Below are 18,075 nucleotides of genomic sequence, written 5' to 3'. Positions count from 1 at the left end.
TAGCTGCAGCGGTTACGTAAAAATGATGTCACTACAGTAGTCAATCACAGATTGGGGAAGCAGAGGAAGGCCATCGCTGGACCTGGAGAGCGTTGGGAAAAGTTCAGTTTGCTTTTTTGTAAGTCTGCAACATGGCTTTGTTCTTTCCCTCAAAAAATAAGGCTGGAAACACATTATGCGAGTAAAATCGGTCCGAATGGGCTGAAAAAAACTGGTCTGATTTTAGTTCACGTTAGGTGCGAGTGCAACGCAAGTGCGATGCTATTTCTGAATAAATTACTGATTTGGCTAGCATGTGTAATGCGTGTGTGTTCCTTTTTTTTTCCTCAGCAGCTGTCATCTGCCATTGAGCTCTGCTACATGGCCGCTGACAGCAGACACAGCCAGAGCGATGTAGCAGAGCTGACTAGCCGCTGACAGCAGACACAGACAGAGCCGACGATCAGAATGAAGTCGGATGAACGTCACCCGACTTCATTGTCATCTCGCGGCTCTGTCTGTGTGGCATGCCCTGATTTCGGTCACCGGTGATGATCTCACCGGTGACCGCAAATCCCCTGAGTTACCGCAGTGAGCCGCGCTATCAGCGGTGCTGTCACTGAGGTTACCCGCGGCCACAGCAGAAGTCCTCACGTTGAGAGCAGTGGCCACGGATGACCTGAGTGACGTCATCGCTGATAGCGCGACTCACTTCAGTCGCTGCGGGGAGCTCACAGAGAGCAATCGTGTGCTCTGTGACCACTCTCTGTCAGCTTCTGATGTCACGGCAAAGCTGTGGAAAGATAAGGCGCAATAGGGTCTTACCCGGTAGACAAAGGGTGGTGAATGTCAGGAGAAACACTCACCTGGTGGGGTTGTGACAGTCACAACTCCTTTGAAAGCATGTAGATAACGTGGACGGCAGCGGTCCCGCAGAAAGGAGTAGTTTAAATCAGCAGGAGAAATGCAGGATTAGAATACTGCGCCAAACCACAAAAGTCCAGGTGAAGATAGTAAAACTCTTTTCTTTATTTTCACAGGTCTACGCGTTTCAAGGACATATCCGTCCTCTTCCTCAGGACAAATGTGCAGAGAATACTATCGTATTCTCTGCACATTTGTCCTGAGGAAGAGGACGGATATGTCCTTGAAACGCGTAGACCTGTGAAAATAAAGAAGAGTTTTACTAGCTTCTGATGTAGCAGAGCTGACAACGTCGAGGGACCTCCGTGGATTACGTCAGACAAGGATGGGTTTTTTGCGTATTTAATAAAGTGGTGAACGAGGATCTTTGTTATTTATTATTTCAAATAAAGGATTTTTTCACTGTGTGTGTTTATTAACTTTAATTTACAGGTTAATCATTGGGGGTGTCTCATACACGCCTGCAATGATTAATCTAGGATTTAGTGGCAGCTATGGGCTGCCATTAACTCCTTATTACTCAGATTGCCAACGCACCAGGGCAAATCGGGAAGAGCCGGGTACAGTCCCAGAACTGTCGCATATAATGTATGCGGCAATTCTGGGCGGCTGCTGGCTGATATTGTTAGGCTGGGGGGCTCCATAACATCCTGAGAATACCAGCCTTCAGCCGTATGGCTTTATCTGGCTGGTATTAAAATTGGGGGGGACCGCACGTCGTTTTTTTTTTAATTATTTATTTTACTGCACAGCATAGACACACCCACGGGCGGCTGTGATTGGTTGCAGTGAGACAGCTGTCACTCAGCGTGGGGGCATGTCTGACTGCAACCAATCATAGGTGCCGGTGGGCTTGTAAAGCAGGGAATACGAGATTGTTTAATGAGCGGCCGGCTTTTTCAAAAGAGGAGAAGCCGCCGGAGCAGTGTGAACGCCGCGCTGGTGATCGGTGAGTATGAGAGCAGGGGGGAGAGGGATAGACCGACATGGACAGATAGTAAGGGACAGAGATAGTGACCGACCGACAGAGAGAGAATAGAGACCGAGAGGGAGAGACCGACTGACAGAGAATAGTGATTGACAGACATTGTGAGACATCACTCGTTTCCAGTGTTTTAGGAAACATGCGTGAAATGTATTTAGAAAATCGGATGTCACTAGGATGGTGTGAGTGCCGTCCCGTGACATCCAATTTTTTGCATGCTCCCATAGACTTGCATTGGAGAGACTCGCAGTAGAAACTCGCAAAAAAGCGGCATACTGCGATTTCTTTCTCAGTCCGATTTGGACTGAGAAAAAAAATCGCAAATGCGAGCTGAATCATTCACTAACGTGTCCGATTCCAATGTGAGATTTTCTCGCATTGCTCTACTGCGAGAAACTCGCAAGTGAGAAGCAGCCCTAACACACACCAGCGTGCTCAAGTGTATGGGGAAGTCGAGGAAAGTGGCCGACATATCTCGTGTACGGCCAGATTTACAAAGGGGTGCAGAAAAAAATAAAGCATAAACGACACTTAATTCTAAATAAATAGTGGTATTGTTTATTTACTCTGTATCCAGTCATATAGATTGTGTGTTTTGTTATCAGGGGTAGATTAAACCATTCCCTTATTAGTTAATATCACAACTAATGAGCCCTAGAGGTTAGTGGACCACTCTGCGTGCCATGCTTCTTTTCAAGCTTGTTACATAATGTATATATGTTAGATCAGATATCTTCTGACAAATCTGCATCAAATTTGGCCATTTATCATATATGGATGTCAAGAACTGGAAGCAGATGGTTTAGGTGTCACACAATACCCAGAACGCCGTTCCACACATACAAGCTTGTTTTTATTATTTGAAAAAGAAATCTCAGGCTCGATGCTCGTAATCATGATTTTATTGCTCAGATTTATATTTTGAAAAATACAGATCGGCAAGAAAAATGGTTAAAATATCTAATTACATTATTTAGTATGAAGAGTTCAGTTTGCACATTGCTGCTCCAGTTCCAGCTTTTGATGCTGTAGACATCGCTATATTCAAAGCAAAACTCCTGCGGTGTGTGACCAGAATGGAAAGTACTGTAGGGCGCACTAATCCTAGATGTTTACAGATAATGAACTGAGTATTATTGTAGAAGTGGTTCTGAACTTTCCTGTTTAGCAGATTTCCCACCCACCACAATGAACTAAAGAACAGAGGTGACGAGGTGCCACCCTTCATCTGTGCCCAAACCCTCCCCCACCGCACGTTCCGTTTCTACTAGGACTCCACATCCTCTCTGCATTTTTTTTCTCTTTTTTTCTACCACTACAAACTGACTTCTCGTTTCAAACATGGAGAATTTCTATGAATAAGAAAATTTAAGGATTTTTTTTTTTTTAAAACTGGATTAAATAAATGGAGTTTTTTAAAATGAATACACAAGTGGACCTGATGCCGGATTTGATTTTCTTTACATGAACTTGGCATTGATCTAGGTACCGCCCTAAGGCTATGTTCACACAGGGCGTTTTTAGTTTGGTTTTTTTTTTCTTTGCAACAAAACCTGATCTCTTGGCAGTAAAGTAGCTGTGTTTTTGTTGTTTTTTTTTGGTGTCATTTGTCTACAGTACATTTAAATAAAGTTATTTTCATGGACAAAAAAAATAGCTGCATTTTTTTCACTCTTATTGCTTTCAATGGTGGGAAAAAAAGCTGCAAAAACTAAAGAATTGACATGCTGCTTTTTTCAAAAACGCAGCATTTTGTCATTTCAGTCAGGAAAAAAGCAAGTGTGTGTATGTATCGCCCAGGGTTGTGGGGTACTCTGTCCCGGGCAGTGTATAACTGGGAAATGTCACTTGGTGGCGGTTGCCCGGTCCCGTGCCCTGGGTGCTTTTTAAAAGGGGTATAGTTACAGGGGAATTAAATGAAAGTTTATCATGTGACGCCACTTGCGGTTTGCGGCTATGTGGATGGAGCCGCCGCTGCACAGTTCTCACTACTGGGGCTGGTGTTAGGGGCAGCTTGGATGTTGGACCCTCCGCAAGCAGGGCCAGGCCCCATAGGATAGGTGATGTAGATGGGTGTTGAAAGAAGGTAGGCCACACAAGGGGTTGCAGTGTAACTGGTTCCTTTACTCACTGCAAGATGTAAACTGGTCACCTGAGGAAAGCTGGTGTTGACCGCAGGTCCCCTTAGTCCCAGTGCCAGTTTAGTGACCTGGTGGCTTTTTTCCCCTGCACTACTCTTTGGTTAGTGGGTCCCCGTGGATTGGAGCGTCTGAGGGTCGGAGTCTTTGGTCCTGTTCCCCAGTTGTCCCGTTGCTACTGTGTCCCGAACCTCAAGGTCAGTTAGGTCCTTAAAATCTGCACAGTGAGTGGACCATTATCAGGTGTGCCTGGAGCATTTGATTGACCTAGGATTCTGTACCCCATCGGTGCTGTGGTTCCAGGAGTATTCCACCGTACTCCACCGGCAACCAACCGCCTGGGCCCTCAGGTCACTGTTACACTCCTGTCAGTGCTTCCGTTCACTTCCTCCCTCTGTCACCGACTCTCTCACACTGACTGTCCACTGTCAGCCCCTCCCACCTGGTAGTCTAGTGGACTGGATCGGCTCCACCTCTAAGTGGCCATCTATTGGTCCAACCCTAGCCTGGTACCAGTCTATGGGGAATTTGGAGGAAAACTGGGATTAACGAGAATGTTTTTATTGTTACTGGCACTGGTCTTCTGGGTCCCTGGGGGTAGGCCCTGCATCCTGGTGGGATGCAGTACCTTGTAGCTCCCTGATGGATTCAGGGGTGCTACATGTATGTATGAGATTTCTGGTATCTCGTTGGTTTTGCTGGTACTGTAAAAGACAGCTTTTTATTACCATTTATTTGCATAAAACCAATGAAAAAAAACTGCAAAAAAAAAAAGCAGGAAAGCCATCCTGTGTGATCATAGCCTTAGCTGGAAGTTCACTTTTTCTAACCTGCTGTTATTTGGGTGAGTGGAAATACTTCTTTCGTTATCACTGTAACATAGTTAGCATGTAATGGTCTGTGACAGATTAGTGAACTCGAGATTTGGTGTTTGTACAGAGCACAACTATTACAAAAACAAATTAGTGTTCAAGTTTGGAACTCGGGTGCTTTACGTATACTGACCACTCGATCGAGCATCGCTGTGCTCAGGTATGCACAGTGCTCAGCCCAGTGCAAGCCGCTTTCAGTGTTTGATCGGCTCGTATTGGGGATAACAACATCGTGATCGGATGTAGTGTGCACCAAACAAAAAAATAAAGGAAAAACTCCCGTTCCCCCCTCCATCCTCTTTGAAAGTGATCTGTTTATGGCTGGCTTTATGTGGGCGGAGAGATGAACTGCCCAATTAGTAACTTCCGTTGGGGTTCAGGTCAAGTCCAAGTCCCGATCAAAAGTCTGGTTAAACTTGCAGAACCCAAACTTCCACAGGTCCGCTCATCTGTGACTGAGTTCAGTGTTGGCTCACTAGACCACTAGAATACACGTGGCCATTAAAAAATAGTGTGGTTGGGCGTGATTGTAGCTGAACAATGTAGCATAACAAGTAGTATGATGTTATCTGACTGCAAATGAGCCGTGTTCAGACTGGGAAGGAATAATAGACATAAGATTTATTTCTGGTAGCTTAGTATTTACAAAGTAGAGTAAGGGTACCTTCACACTTTAGCGATGCAGCAGCGATCCGACCAGCGATCTGACCTGGTCAGGATCGCTGCTGCATCGCTACATGGTTGCTGGTGAGCTGTCAAACAGGCAGATCTCACCAGCGACCAGTGAACAGCCCCCAGCCAGCAGCGACGTGCAAGCGACGCTGCGCTTGCACGGAGCCGGCGTCTGGAAGCTGCGGACACTGGTAACTAAGGTAAACATCGGGTATGGTTACCCGATGTTTACATTAGTTACCAGCGCACACCGCTTAGCTGTGTGTGCAGGGAGCAGGGAGCCGCGCACACTGAGCGCTGGCTCCTTGCTATCCTAGCTACAGTACACATCGGGTTAATTAACCCGATGTGTACTGCAGCTACATGTGCAGAGAGCAGGGAACCGTGCACACTGCTTAGCGCTGGCTCCTTGCTCTCCTAGCTACAGTACACATCGGGTTAATTAACCCGATGTGTACAGCAGCTACATGTGCAAAGAGCCGGAGCCGGCAGCACAGGCAGCGTGAGAGCTGCGGAGGCTGGTAACTAAGGTAAATATCGGGTAACCACCTTGGTTACCCGATGTTTATCTTAGTTACCAGCCTCCGCAGCTGCCAGACGCCGGCTCCTGCTCCCTGCTTGCTTCATTTGTCGCTCTCTCGCTGTCACACACAGCGATCTGTGTGTCACAGCGGGAGAGCGCCTTTGAAGAAAACGAACCAGGGCTGTGTGTAACGAGCAGCGATCTCGCAGCAGGGGCCAGATCGCTGCTCAGTGTCACACACAGCGAGATCGCTAATGAGGTCACTGCTGCGTCAACAAAAAGCGTGACTCAGCAGCGATCTCGGCAGCGAGCTCGCTGTGTGTGAAGCACCCCTAACTACCAAGATGATTTACATGATTGGTCTTTTTATTACTACATTTTCACTGTTACTATCAAGTACTATTCTATGCCTGGGTGGTTTAGTTGATGTTTCACCTTCAGACTGTGTCTTATCTAACTCCATATAAACAGTGTGGATGCTAAGAATAAGCTAAGTAAATCAAACTGTCAATGAATGCTACAAAGAACGCGCACCATTATAAGCAATGCAAAATAATATTAAAACACTGCTAAGAATTCAGTTCCACACAAATATTGATGCAGAAGGAATCATCATCCTCTAGGTAGGAAGCATTTCTCGCTAATTGACGCCGGCTCCTAATTGTACGTGGCTTCACTGGAAGTATTTCTTGATATTTCCCTAGATAAAAAAGATGAAAGGCTAAACTTTGTTCGCATTCAATGTAGCTAAAAATGAATTATATAAAGGTCAATTTTTACAAGCTCATAATCGACAATCACCAATAAAAGCAGCTTACCAGCAATTACTGACAACCATTTACATAAAGTGTAGGCGTGTAAATAATTGTAAACTTATTTTTGTCACTTGATGGAAAGTAGCTAACAACTGTAGAATAATAATTGGTGGGTTAGGTGAGGAAAAGGTGTTAAGGCAGGGTTCACCCATTGAGGCCGGCCCATGACATTCATTGTTAAATGGGTTGTCCACTACTTGGACATCCCCTTCACATTCCCCTTGTTCCCTGCAGTTCCAGTGATGTCTAAAGCAGCGTTCCCAGGTCCCACGTGACTTAATCAGCACTGGCTTCCTTCTCCCTGCCTTCGGACAATTGAGCAGGAAGTAAATGCAGAGCTCACATCCTGCTCAAATAACCGAAAGTGGGGAGCCAGCCATATAGCCTGTTTTCAGAGTTGCCCCACCCAGCCAAGATTGGAAGAGCTCGCCCACAGAGCAACAATTTTCAAAAAAGCCACTACAGAGCCTGTATTCCCAATTGACCCACACAGCCAAGATTGGAAAAGTTCCCCCACAGAGCAACAATTTTCAAAAAGGACACTACAGAGCATATTTTCCCAATTGACCAACACAGCCAAGATTGGCAGAGTTTCCCACAGAACAAACATTTTCAAAAAGGCCCTACAGGGCCTGTTTTTAGAGCCGATTCACACAGCCAAAATTTACAGTTTCCCCACAGAACAACAATTTAAAAAGGGCCCTACAGAGCTTGCTCTCCCAGTTGACTCCCACAGCCAAACTTGGCCAAATTCTCCCCCCCAAAGCAACAATTTTTGAAAAATGTCCCTACATAGCCTGTTTTCATAGTTGACCCACTCACTCAAGATTGGATGAGTTCTCCTACAGAGCAACAATTTTCTAAAAGGCCCTTACAGAGCCTGTTTATACAATTTACCACACAGCCAAGATTGGCAGAGTTCCCCCACAAAGCAACAATTTTCAAAAAAGGCCCCTACATAATAGCCTGTTTTCATAGTTGACCCACACAGACAAGACTGGAAAGGTTCCCCCATAGAGCAACAATTTTCAGAGGTCACTACATAGCTTGTTTACCCAGTTTATCCAAACAGTTAAGATTGGCAGAGTTCCCCCATAGAGCAACAATTAGAAAAAAAAAAAACCTATCGAGCTTGTTTTTAAAGTTGACCCAGACAGCCAAACTTGGAAGAGTTACTCCACAGAGCAACAATTTTCAAAAAGGTCCCTACATTGCTGTGTGGGTCAACTGGGAAAACAGGCTATGTAGGTGCCTTTTCGAAGACTGTTGCTCTGTGGGGAAACTCTGCCAATCTTGACTGTGTGGGTCAACCGGGTAAACATGCTATGTAGGGGCCTCTTTGAAAATTGTTGCCCCGTGGGGGAACTTTTCTAATCTTGGCTGTGTGGGTCAACAATGAAAACAGACTACATAGAGGCCTTTTTTTTTTTTTTTTTTAATTGTTGCTCTGTGGGGGAACTCTGCCAGACGTAGCTGTGTGGGTCAACTGCGAAGACAGGCCAAGTCTGACAGAGCAATCATTTTCAAAAAAAGCCCTTACATAGCCTGTTTGACTCATAGGCATTATACAGCAATTGGGCAATATAATTGTATCCCTATACCTGCATATCTGGTTTGTGCATCCCAATCTAGTACTTTTATTGGTAAGTTTGGGTGGGGGGGGAATCGAGTATTTTCATACTTTTCCATGCATATCAATAAACTTTTTTGATTTTAATAGGAAGTACTCCTCCACATGGCTGTGATGGCTGCAAAAGTACCCATAACTGAAAAGCTTGTTGCTTCGCTGCTCTGCAGCTTTTCAACAAACTTTATTCGTATACGAACAGTACGTGAACTCCAAACTCAGACACAGATTTTTTTTTTAAAGTCCATGTTCAAGTCAGAGACTCAAACAACTGCTGTTCGGTATGAACCCCAAACTTTCCAGTTCGGGTTCACTTATCTCTACACAGGATTGCTCCACAATTATTGCACTTTTCCTCTATCTGAATTGTGAGGGCTATTTTTATATAGAAATAATTGACCACTTCCTTATATCTGGTTTAGATGTTCTTTGGCAGTAGTCCATTATTTCTATATAAAGATGGCATTCACAATTCACTTTAAAGCCTGCTTCATTTTTGTGAAGTCAAGTCTTCTGTGCTTTTAATGTAGCAGGAAGGATAGATAACTCATAAACAGGTTTAGTTACGGAGCTCCCTATATCATGGGGCATCGGCAGGAACCCTAAAGCTACACGTCCAGTGACCGCACCCCATGCAATGATGTTAGTAACGGAGTGCTAATATTAGTGGCAGAGGAAAAGATCGGTTCAACGTGCTGTCTCTGAACCAACCAACTTATTGTGTAGTTTCATCTTGGTTTGGGATACACAAATTTTGTGTTGGGTGTTATTAATGTTATAGACATCCTTACATAGTACATATCAGTTTTAAATTAAATATTTATAACCTATTTTATAATGGCAAAATTTGTGACCTTTGGCAATCTGCCTGGATGACTTCATGTTAGAGGTCAAAACCAACCCGCTTTTGTTCTTTTTTTTTTTTATGCCTGCTGTTCGCCTAAGTATTTTTTTTTTCACAATCTGTCATACAGTTCTAGGTATGGGCCTTGGTATTTAGGGTTAATTTTTATGATATTTATTAATTGGGCATTACTCAATGCAGAACAGTTTTAGGATATACGCCAGAGAATCATGTGAGCCATGCACCTTTGGTAATGACCATAAAAATTAGCACTGAATAAAAAGACACGTCTTTGGAACCGTATGGCAGATTTTATAAAAGAGAAAAGAATAATCAAGAGAAAAAAAAGTAATAAAATAAGATTAAACAACTGTACACTTTCTTACTGACAATAGGGCCTATTTAAAAAGAGATGTCTAAAGGGGTTAAAGAGATGGTTCACTACTCTGTAAAAGTGGCTACATCTCTGTAAAACTGATAGGGAAGGTTTTTTCTAAATACCTTGTTCAGCCAATTCTGCCTCTGAGCAGCACTATTGCAGTCCGCTCATCCCCATGAAGTGACCTCCCCCGGGCATTGTGACCTCTGAGATCCGGTGATGTCACGTCAACTTCCAGTTGACCCAACATCACCGAAGCGGCCCCAGTCTTCCTGAGTGACTGGGCTGTGGGCAGTGTGTCACTGCTCATCACAGTGCAGCGTCACAGGCCAGCATCACTCTTGCTTGCGGTGCTCTGCAGTGAATGAGAGCGCACGCGACATGCTGCGTTGAGCTGTGATGAGCCATGAAACACCGCCCACAGCCCAGTCACTCAGGAAGACTGGGGCCCCCTCGGTGATGTCAGGTCAACTAGAAGTTGACATGACATCACCGGATCTTAGAGGTCACAGAGTCTGGGGGGGGGTCACTTCATGGGGATGAGCGGACCGCAATAGCACCGCTTAGAGGCAGAATTGGCTGAACAAGGTATTTAGAAAAAGCCTTCCCTATCAGTTTTACAGGGATGTGGTCAGTATTGCAGACTAGTGAACCACCCCTTAAATGCAGTTTTTCAAACCACAGCATGCTAGAAGTGCATAGTTTATTTACCATGGTCTGATCTACATGACTTAAAAAAATAAATAAATACATGTACAATATACCATCCTTGTAAAAATTGCTTTCAAAAACCTCTTGAATTATGGCATGTTGTATAAAAGTTTGAAAACAAAAAATCTTATGTTTAGGAGGCTTAAAAGGTGGTTAAATGACAACTAACATTAGTTTTACTTAAATAACACCCCTAATTCTAAATATAAATACCTAAATGACCATGTGGGGTGAAGGTTCTCTTCCAACAAACCAAAAAAATCCCATAGAAAATCAGTAGTAACAGCCAAAATAATAAACTATAAATCTTTATTGAAAAGTAATATGACAAACTAAAATGTAAAAAGTAGCTAAAAGGAGAATATCAAACAAAGGCTAAACCACACAAGGAGCCTACAATTAAGAATCAGCAAACCTATAGAATATATAAGCATGTTCTAAAAACATCATGCACAGACAGCCGCTCCCAAGGTCGGATATACGGTAGAATCAATCAATATAAATACTAAGCCAAAAGGTACAATAAGTTTGTGTCAATAATAAACCGTGGAAAAAATCCTACACATCGATTACGACACACTGGAAATAGTAGGAATACTTGGCCCTGTGACCAAAGGGTTAAAGAGGCAATGTTGAAAGAAAAATCACAGTTTTAGTAAAAAGAGAGGCAAAGAACCTGTGTGTGAGCCAAATGAGGGGTGTTTCTTTTGGCTGACACACAGGTTCTTTGCCTCTCCTTTTACTAAAACTGTGATTTTTCTTTCAACATTGCTTCTTTAACCCTTTGGTCACAGGGCCAAGTATTCCTACTATTTCTAGTGTGTCATAATCGATTAGCATAGTATGTTTTCCACAGTTTATTATTTATTGACTCCAACTTATTGTACATTTTGGCTAAGTATTCACATTGATTCTACCGTATATCCGACCTTGGGAGTGACTGTACATGATTTTTTTGGAACATGCTTATATATTGTATAGGCTTGCTGATTCTGTCAGCAGGTTTTTGCTATGTTAACTGAAGCCAGCATGCTGCAAGGGGTAACACAGACAGTTCAGGGAAACCTGTTTTGTCATAGTCTGATCTTTTGTTTATTTGCTATGTTTGTTTAAGCAGCAGGACCCTAAGCATTACAGGACCAGAAACTCACCTGCATGGCAGCTGGACACGCCTCCTGTTGTGATTGACACCTCACAGTCAATGTACAATCTCTATTGAGAACCTTGTGTGGGTGGGACAGCTCTGTGGACTCAGCTATATAACTAAACCTATAAATTCAGATTGTGTCAGAACGGCTGCACCCAGTAATCTAAGTGATACACCATTGTATTCAGAATCTCCTTACCTAGATCATTCTGCTCTCAGATGAGGTAGGAAAAACCTGCTGACAGATTCCATTTAATTATAGGCTCCGTATTCTTTTGCCACTTTCTTTTATAGACTTTTTACTCTGTCACTTTTCAATAGATTAAAAGTTTTTTTTCATTTTAGCTGTTATTCCTGATTTTCTATAGCATTTTTTCCTCATTCTAAACATTAAAAGTCCAAGGTTGTTCACGTGCTGGAGTGAGACGCTCCTCATTCATTAAGAGTTGTGTGCCTCGTCACAAATTCTGCTACAGTCCCTGCTAGCGTAAGATTTGTAGTGTCGCAAACTACCACCGCTAATCATGAATTTGTGGTACTCACCACGCCCCAGCTCAACCTATTTTGGCGGACCTGTACAAAAAGTTGCACTTTTTAGCACAGCCTCAATTGTCCTAAAATGCTGCAAGTTTTGAAAGCTTTTTACAATATGGACACTGGAGTAAAAGCTTTGAAGAACCGGGACCAATCTGTTTTAATGCTTTTACTTTGCCATGATATTCCTTACAACAGTCTTAGCTATAATGAACTCATGTATCAGCTTTCCCCTATAATGCGTCCTCCATACTCAGTTTTCAGACTTGGAAGTGCATGCGCTATTTTTCCTGGTCAGTCTTGTGCACAAGGTCCCTACTAGTAAGTACACTGTCCCATAACCTTACCCTCTCATGTGCTTGTCAGAAGAGGAGAATGCCATCTTCAGCTTTTTCTCTGCTCACTAAGCACGCACAATGAATATCTGGAGAAACCACTGTGCATAAGACCAGAAGGTTTCCATTTGTGCCACCAAAAATGAGGCAGAGCCAAAAACCATTACATGCAAATAGATGTCTAATGTAATGGAGGGACGGGGGACTGAAACACTAGGTGCTGCTATCTAAAGTTTAGAAGTCTAATATCTCGTGACTAAAGCATTCTCAAATGTGTGTCAATACAAAATTAATTATGTTCTTCATTTGACTGAGTAAAATGTGACTCATGGTACAACTCTTATAGATACATTAGCAAGGGTCGGAGCCCTTTGAATTTAGAAACTGCTTTAGGTCTTAGGTCAGAGATCACGACTGATGACATTATTGGGATAGAATTTTTCTGTTATAGACTAGAAAAAGAGAAGATATCAAAGTTACTTTTTTCTTATTTATATAATCATCCCTTCATACACCCAACCCTAAATATTAGTTTTGGCTAAAATTCTCTCTTAGCACGCTGTTACAGCGCACTATATTGGATTTTGTGCTCACAGTTTTTACCTATTTCCAGATGTTTGCCCTGACGCTAGAAAAGAACAGTCAAGTTTTAAAATACACCTTACCCAGAGATGTTGGCCGAGCCGTTTTAGGAGATGCCCTTTTTGGAGATGACTCTGGATGTGGGGCTACAGGCTGGACAGGCCTTGTCTGTTTGGCTGCCAGCTTCTTCAAGCTTGCTTGCCTCTTCTCAAACATTTCCTGGACATCAGCCAGCTTCTGAAGTACTTTCTGAACACTTGCCTGGAAGTAATGAATAAATGAAACGTAAAGTACGGGGCATTTGAGCATATTTTATCAAACGTTAGGAAATGGCTGTTACCCTACTTTGTAAATTATCAATGTCCTAACGGTTGCTCGATCCCAAACAATTACTGCTCCAATTAGAAGCTCTTCCTTCGGTTTGTCTCTTATAGGCATCAATATATTAATGGTTGGCACGCTATATTCCATCAGAGTGGGGTCTATTTGCTTTCATCAGATATTATTCATTTTTATTCATTTTGCAACTCATGCTACATTTAACATATAAAGGTATCAAACAACAAATAAAGAGAAAAGCACTAAAAAAGATAATACAGTGGGGGTAATAAGTATTTGATCCCTTGCTGATTTTGTACATTTGCTCACTGCCAAAGACATGACCAGCCTATAACTTTAAGGGTAGGTTAATTTTAACAGTGAGAGATAGAATATCAAAAATAAAATCCAGAGAATCGCTTTGTATAAATTATATAAATGTATTTGCATTTTGCAGAGAGAAATAAGTATTTAAACCCTCTGGCAAACAAGACTTAATACTTGCTGGCAAAACCCTTGTTGGGAAACACAGCAGTCAGATGTTGTTTTTGTAGTTGATGATGAGGTTTGTGCACATGTCAGGAGGAATTTTTGTCCACTCCTCTTTGCAGATCATCTTTAAATCATTAAGATTTTGAGGCTGTCGTTCCCTCTATAAGTTTTCTATGGGATTAAGGTCTGAAGACTATCTACGCCACTCCATGACCTTAATGTGCTTCTTTTTGAGCTACTCATTTGTTGCCTGTTGCTGTATGTTTTGGGTCATTGTCGTTCGGGAAGACCCAGAGACGACCCATTTTTAATGTCCTGGTGGAGGGAAGGAGGTTGTCACTCAGGATTTTACTGTACATGGCTCTATTCATTGTCCCATTGATGCGGTGAAGTAGACTTTTGCCCTTAGCAGAGAAACATCCCCAAAACATAATGTTTCCACCTCCATGCTTGACAGTGGGGACGGTGCTCTTTAAGTCATAGGCAGCATTTCATAGGCAGCATTTCTCTTCTTCCAAACACGGCGAGTTGAGTTAAGGCCAAAGAGCTCAATTTTTGTCTCTTCTGACCACAGCACCTTCTGCCAATCACTCTCAGAATCATCCAGGTGTTCATTGGCAAACTTCAGACGGGCCTGCACATGTGCCTTCTTGAGCAGTGGGACTTTGTGGGCACTGCAGGATTTTAAGTCATTACGGCGTAATGTGTTATCAATGGTTTTGTTGGTGACACATTTTGCTGGCATGCTCAGTGAAGCGATCTGAACAACAATGCAGCGCTGTGGAAAAAAATAAAAAACATCTAAAGAAGCAGTCCAGGTTCTGGAATAGCATTGGAACGGCTCATGGGCCAAAGCACACCACATTCTCTGTAAAACATGGTGAAGGCAGTGTCATGGCCAGGCATGCATGGCTTTAAATAACACAGTGTCACTAGGGATTATTGATAATGTGACTGAAAACCGAAGCGGGCGGATGAACTCTGAAGTGTACAGTTTCTACTCAGATTCAACTAAATTAAACAAGGTTGACTGGACGGCGCTTCACAGTACAAATGGACAATGACCCATAACATACTGTGAAAGCAACACAGGAGTCTTTGTAAGGTTAAGCATTTCACTGTCTGTTTTTTAGCAATGTTTATCTCAAAGGAAGAATAATTTGCAATCCAATGCTATAATATGTTTGCATACTTTTTTGCTTCCAGATGAGGTGTGATCAGATCATTTCCCTGTACGGTGAGACACTGCCATTACACAGTACAAGCAGAGGCACAGTTATAATATTATCTCAGCACAGGAACAAATTGTTTAATTACATGCAATTGTGAAACTTTATTTTTATTCCAAGATCTATTGATTAAAATGAACTTTGTTTGTGGGAAAACCCCTTTAAGACAGCAGGATCCACTATATATGTCCATTATAACCTGCGGCCACCACCAGTAATCACTTATATACAGCATTCTACAATACTGTATATAAGAACCCAGGCTGTATAATTTAAAAAACAGTTTTTATTATACTCATCTGCAGAGTGGTTTGGTCTGATGGGTGTCGCTGGTCTCAATCTGGTGCCTCCTCCATCTTGCGCAGTCACCGTCTTTTTTCCCTGCTCCGTGTTGCTGACGTGTCCTACGTCATCAACACAAAAGCCTCCATTGTGCTTCTGCACACGTGCACTTTTATCTGCCTGCTGAGGGCAGAGCAAGGTACTGGAGGGTGCAGGTGCCGGGGAAAAGTCAAAGATCGCCCGCGCATACGCACTACAATACTTTTTTCTGCCCTCAGCCGGGCAGAAAAAAGTGCGCTAGCGCAGGAGGATAGTGGACGCCTCTGTGTTGATGACGTAGGACACGTCATCCACACGGAGCAGGGAAGGAGGACGGCGATGGAAGTAAGATAGGGGGCAACGGACTGAGACCAATAACACCCATCTAACTGGGCCGCCCATCATGTGAGTATAGTAAAAGCTGGGGTTTTTTACGTCATACAGAGTGGCCTGGGCTCTTCTTCAGTGTGTCCACCCATATTCTGTCCACCGCCATTAACTTGAGAATGGCGGCAGCCTTAGGCATAGAAGTGGTGTCTAGGTATAGTAAAGTAGCCATGAGCTACGCAATGAAACCACCCATAGCGCCACCTGGTGGAAAACAATAGAGTTAGCATTTTTATCTCGAAAACGGAACGAGATAGAGAAAAAAAGTGAATTACAAAGTTGTAGGGAATCATCAATTCAATACGAAATGACACCTTGTATACAGAAATGCAATGATTAGAACGTGTAAAACTCACAAGGCTGTGGACGTGAAACGATACCTCATGGAGACCTTCCTACAAGTCATTGGGTATGGTGGCTGTGTGCAGTGGCCTCCACGCTCACTTGATCTGACCCCATTGGACTTCTTTCTGTGAGGTCACATCAAAACAGCAGGTGTATGCGACCCCCTCCACCAACATTGCAGGACCTACGACGATGTATCACAGATGCTTGTGCAAACAAGTCACCTAACATATTGCACAACGTTCAGCAAGATACAGTATGCTGTCCAGATGTGCATTGCAGCTGACGGTGGCCACTTTGAGCATCAAAGTTAAATGAGCGCCATATGCGTGACCAGCATTCAATGTTTTTTTTGGGGGGGGGGTTCATGGGTTTCATATCATAGCATTTCTGTATGCAAGGTGTCGATTCGTATTGAATTGATGATGTCCTACAATTTTTTATTCACTTTTTTTCCATCTCGTTCCGTTTTTAAGATAAAAATGCTAACTCTGTTGTTTTCCACCAGGTGGCGCAGTAGGTGGTTTCATTGCGTAGCGCATGGATACTTAACTATACATAGACACCACTTCTATGCCTATAGCTGCCGCCGTTCTCAAGTTAATGGCGGTGGACAGGATATGGGTGGACACACTGTATACAGCATGCTAGAATGCGGTATATAAGGGCTTACTAATGGTGGCCCCAGATTATAGGGGACAAATCTGGTGACAGGTTCCCTGTAATTAAACCTGAAAGTCTACACTTCACTTGCATCTCAGTTGTTTAATTTTAAATAAAAAATAATGACATATCACAAAGATTTGATCACTGTCCAAAAATTTCTGGACCTAACTGTAACCAGTGCTTTGATCAGTACCCCATCTATTCAGCGCAGCGTTTTATATGGCTGCCTGATAATTTTCAATTAAATTATCTGTTGATGTAACTGACATGGGTGCAGACACAGGTTGTTAACAACCACAATGCAGTCGTGATTTTTTTTTTGCAGCAGTAAAATAAAGCAAATAAAGGAGCATTTTTCGCAACAATCACTAATTTCTGCAGTGACACGACGGAACGTGCGCACAAGCCTTAAAGCAGTCAGAGAGGCAGCAGGAGGCAAGTAGAGGGCACCAGGTAAGGTAACTTTACGTAAGAAATGTATAGTCACTTTTCAGTCCCACCGTGTAGGCTCATCTTAAGATAACACCATGCCACTAAAAATGATTTTAATGACTATACAGATTCAGACAAGCTTACCAATATCAAACAATACCTCGGTCTATTTGTCCATTGATCTAGCCAAAATTGTGGACCATGTGCTTTAAACCTAACTCCATAAGTAATGAATATATGGCTGGTCACTTTTACTTGACCCTAGTCGCGGTCCTTCTTTGAGTGATAACCAGGGCAACATAGTCCGGCTAATACTAATGCTCCTCATATGTGTTATCGTTTGTGTGTAAAATTAAATTTCAAGGTTAATTAATAAAATAAATAAAATAAAATTAATAAAATCCAAGCCATATACAACCCCTGGCAAAAATTATGGACTCACCTGGCTCTGAGGATGTTCATTTAGTTGTTTACTTTTGTTTAAAAAAAGCAGATCACAGACATGGCACAAAACTAATGTCATTTCAAATGGCAACTTTCTGGCTTTAAGAAATACTAACAAAAATCATGAAAACATAATGTGATAGCCAGTAAGTTTTACTTTTCAAGACCTAACAGGGGGGAAAAATTATTGAATCACTCAATTATGAGGAAAAAATTATGGAATCAGCCTGTAAATTTTCATTCCCAAAACTAACACCTGCAACAAATAAGATCTGCTCATTAGTCTGCATCTAAAAAGGAATGATCATACCTTAGAGAGCTGTTTCAACAAGTGGACTGACATGAATCATGGCTCCAACACGAGAGATGTCAAG

At 42.7% G+C, this 18,075-nt stretch overlaps 1 protein-coding gene across 5 annotated transcripts in view; it reads right to left on the bottom strand.

Annotated features, from left to right (window-relative positions):
* Positions 1-18,075, bottom strand: part of MCF2L2 (MCF.2 cell line derived transforming sequence-like 2) — a 644,468-nt gene that overhangs the window by 298,709 nt on the left and 327,684 nt on the right. For all 5 annotated transcript variants that reach the window (XM_075340561.1, XM_075340557.1, XM_075340558.1 and 2 more), the window contains exon 13: positions 13,151-13,328. In XM_075340561.1, the coding sequence (XP_075196676.1) occupies positions 13,151-13,328 (178 nt within the window). The remainder of the gene's footprint in view (positions 1-13,150; positions 13,329-18,075) is intronic.

The sequence above is a fragment of the Anomaloglossus baeobatrachus genome, chromosome 3, assembly GCF_048569485.1.
Source record: "Anomaloglossus baeobatrachus isolate aAnoBae1 chromosome 3, aAnoBae1.hap1, whole genome shotgun sequence".
In the NCBI taxonomy this organism is placed as follows: Eukaryota; Metazoa; Chordata; class Amphibia; order Anura; family Aromobatidae; genus Anomaloglossus; species Anomaloglossus baeobatrachus.
The sequence above is the reverse complement of the archived record's forward strand: the minus strand, read 5'-3'. Positions and strand labels throughout refer to the sequence as shown.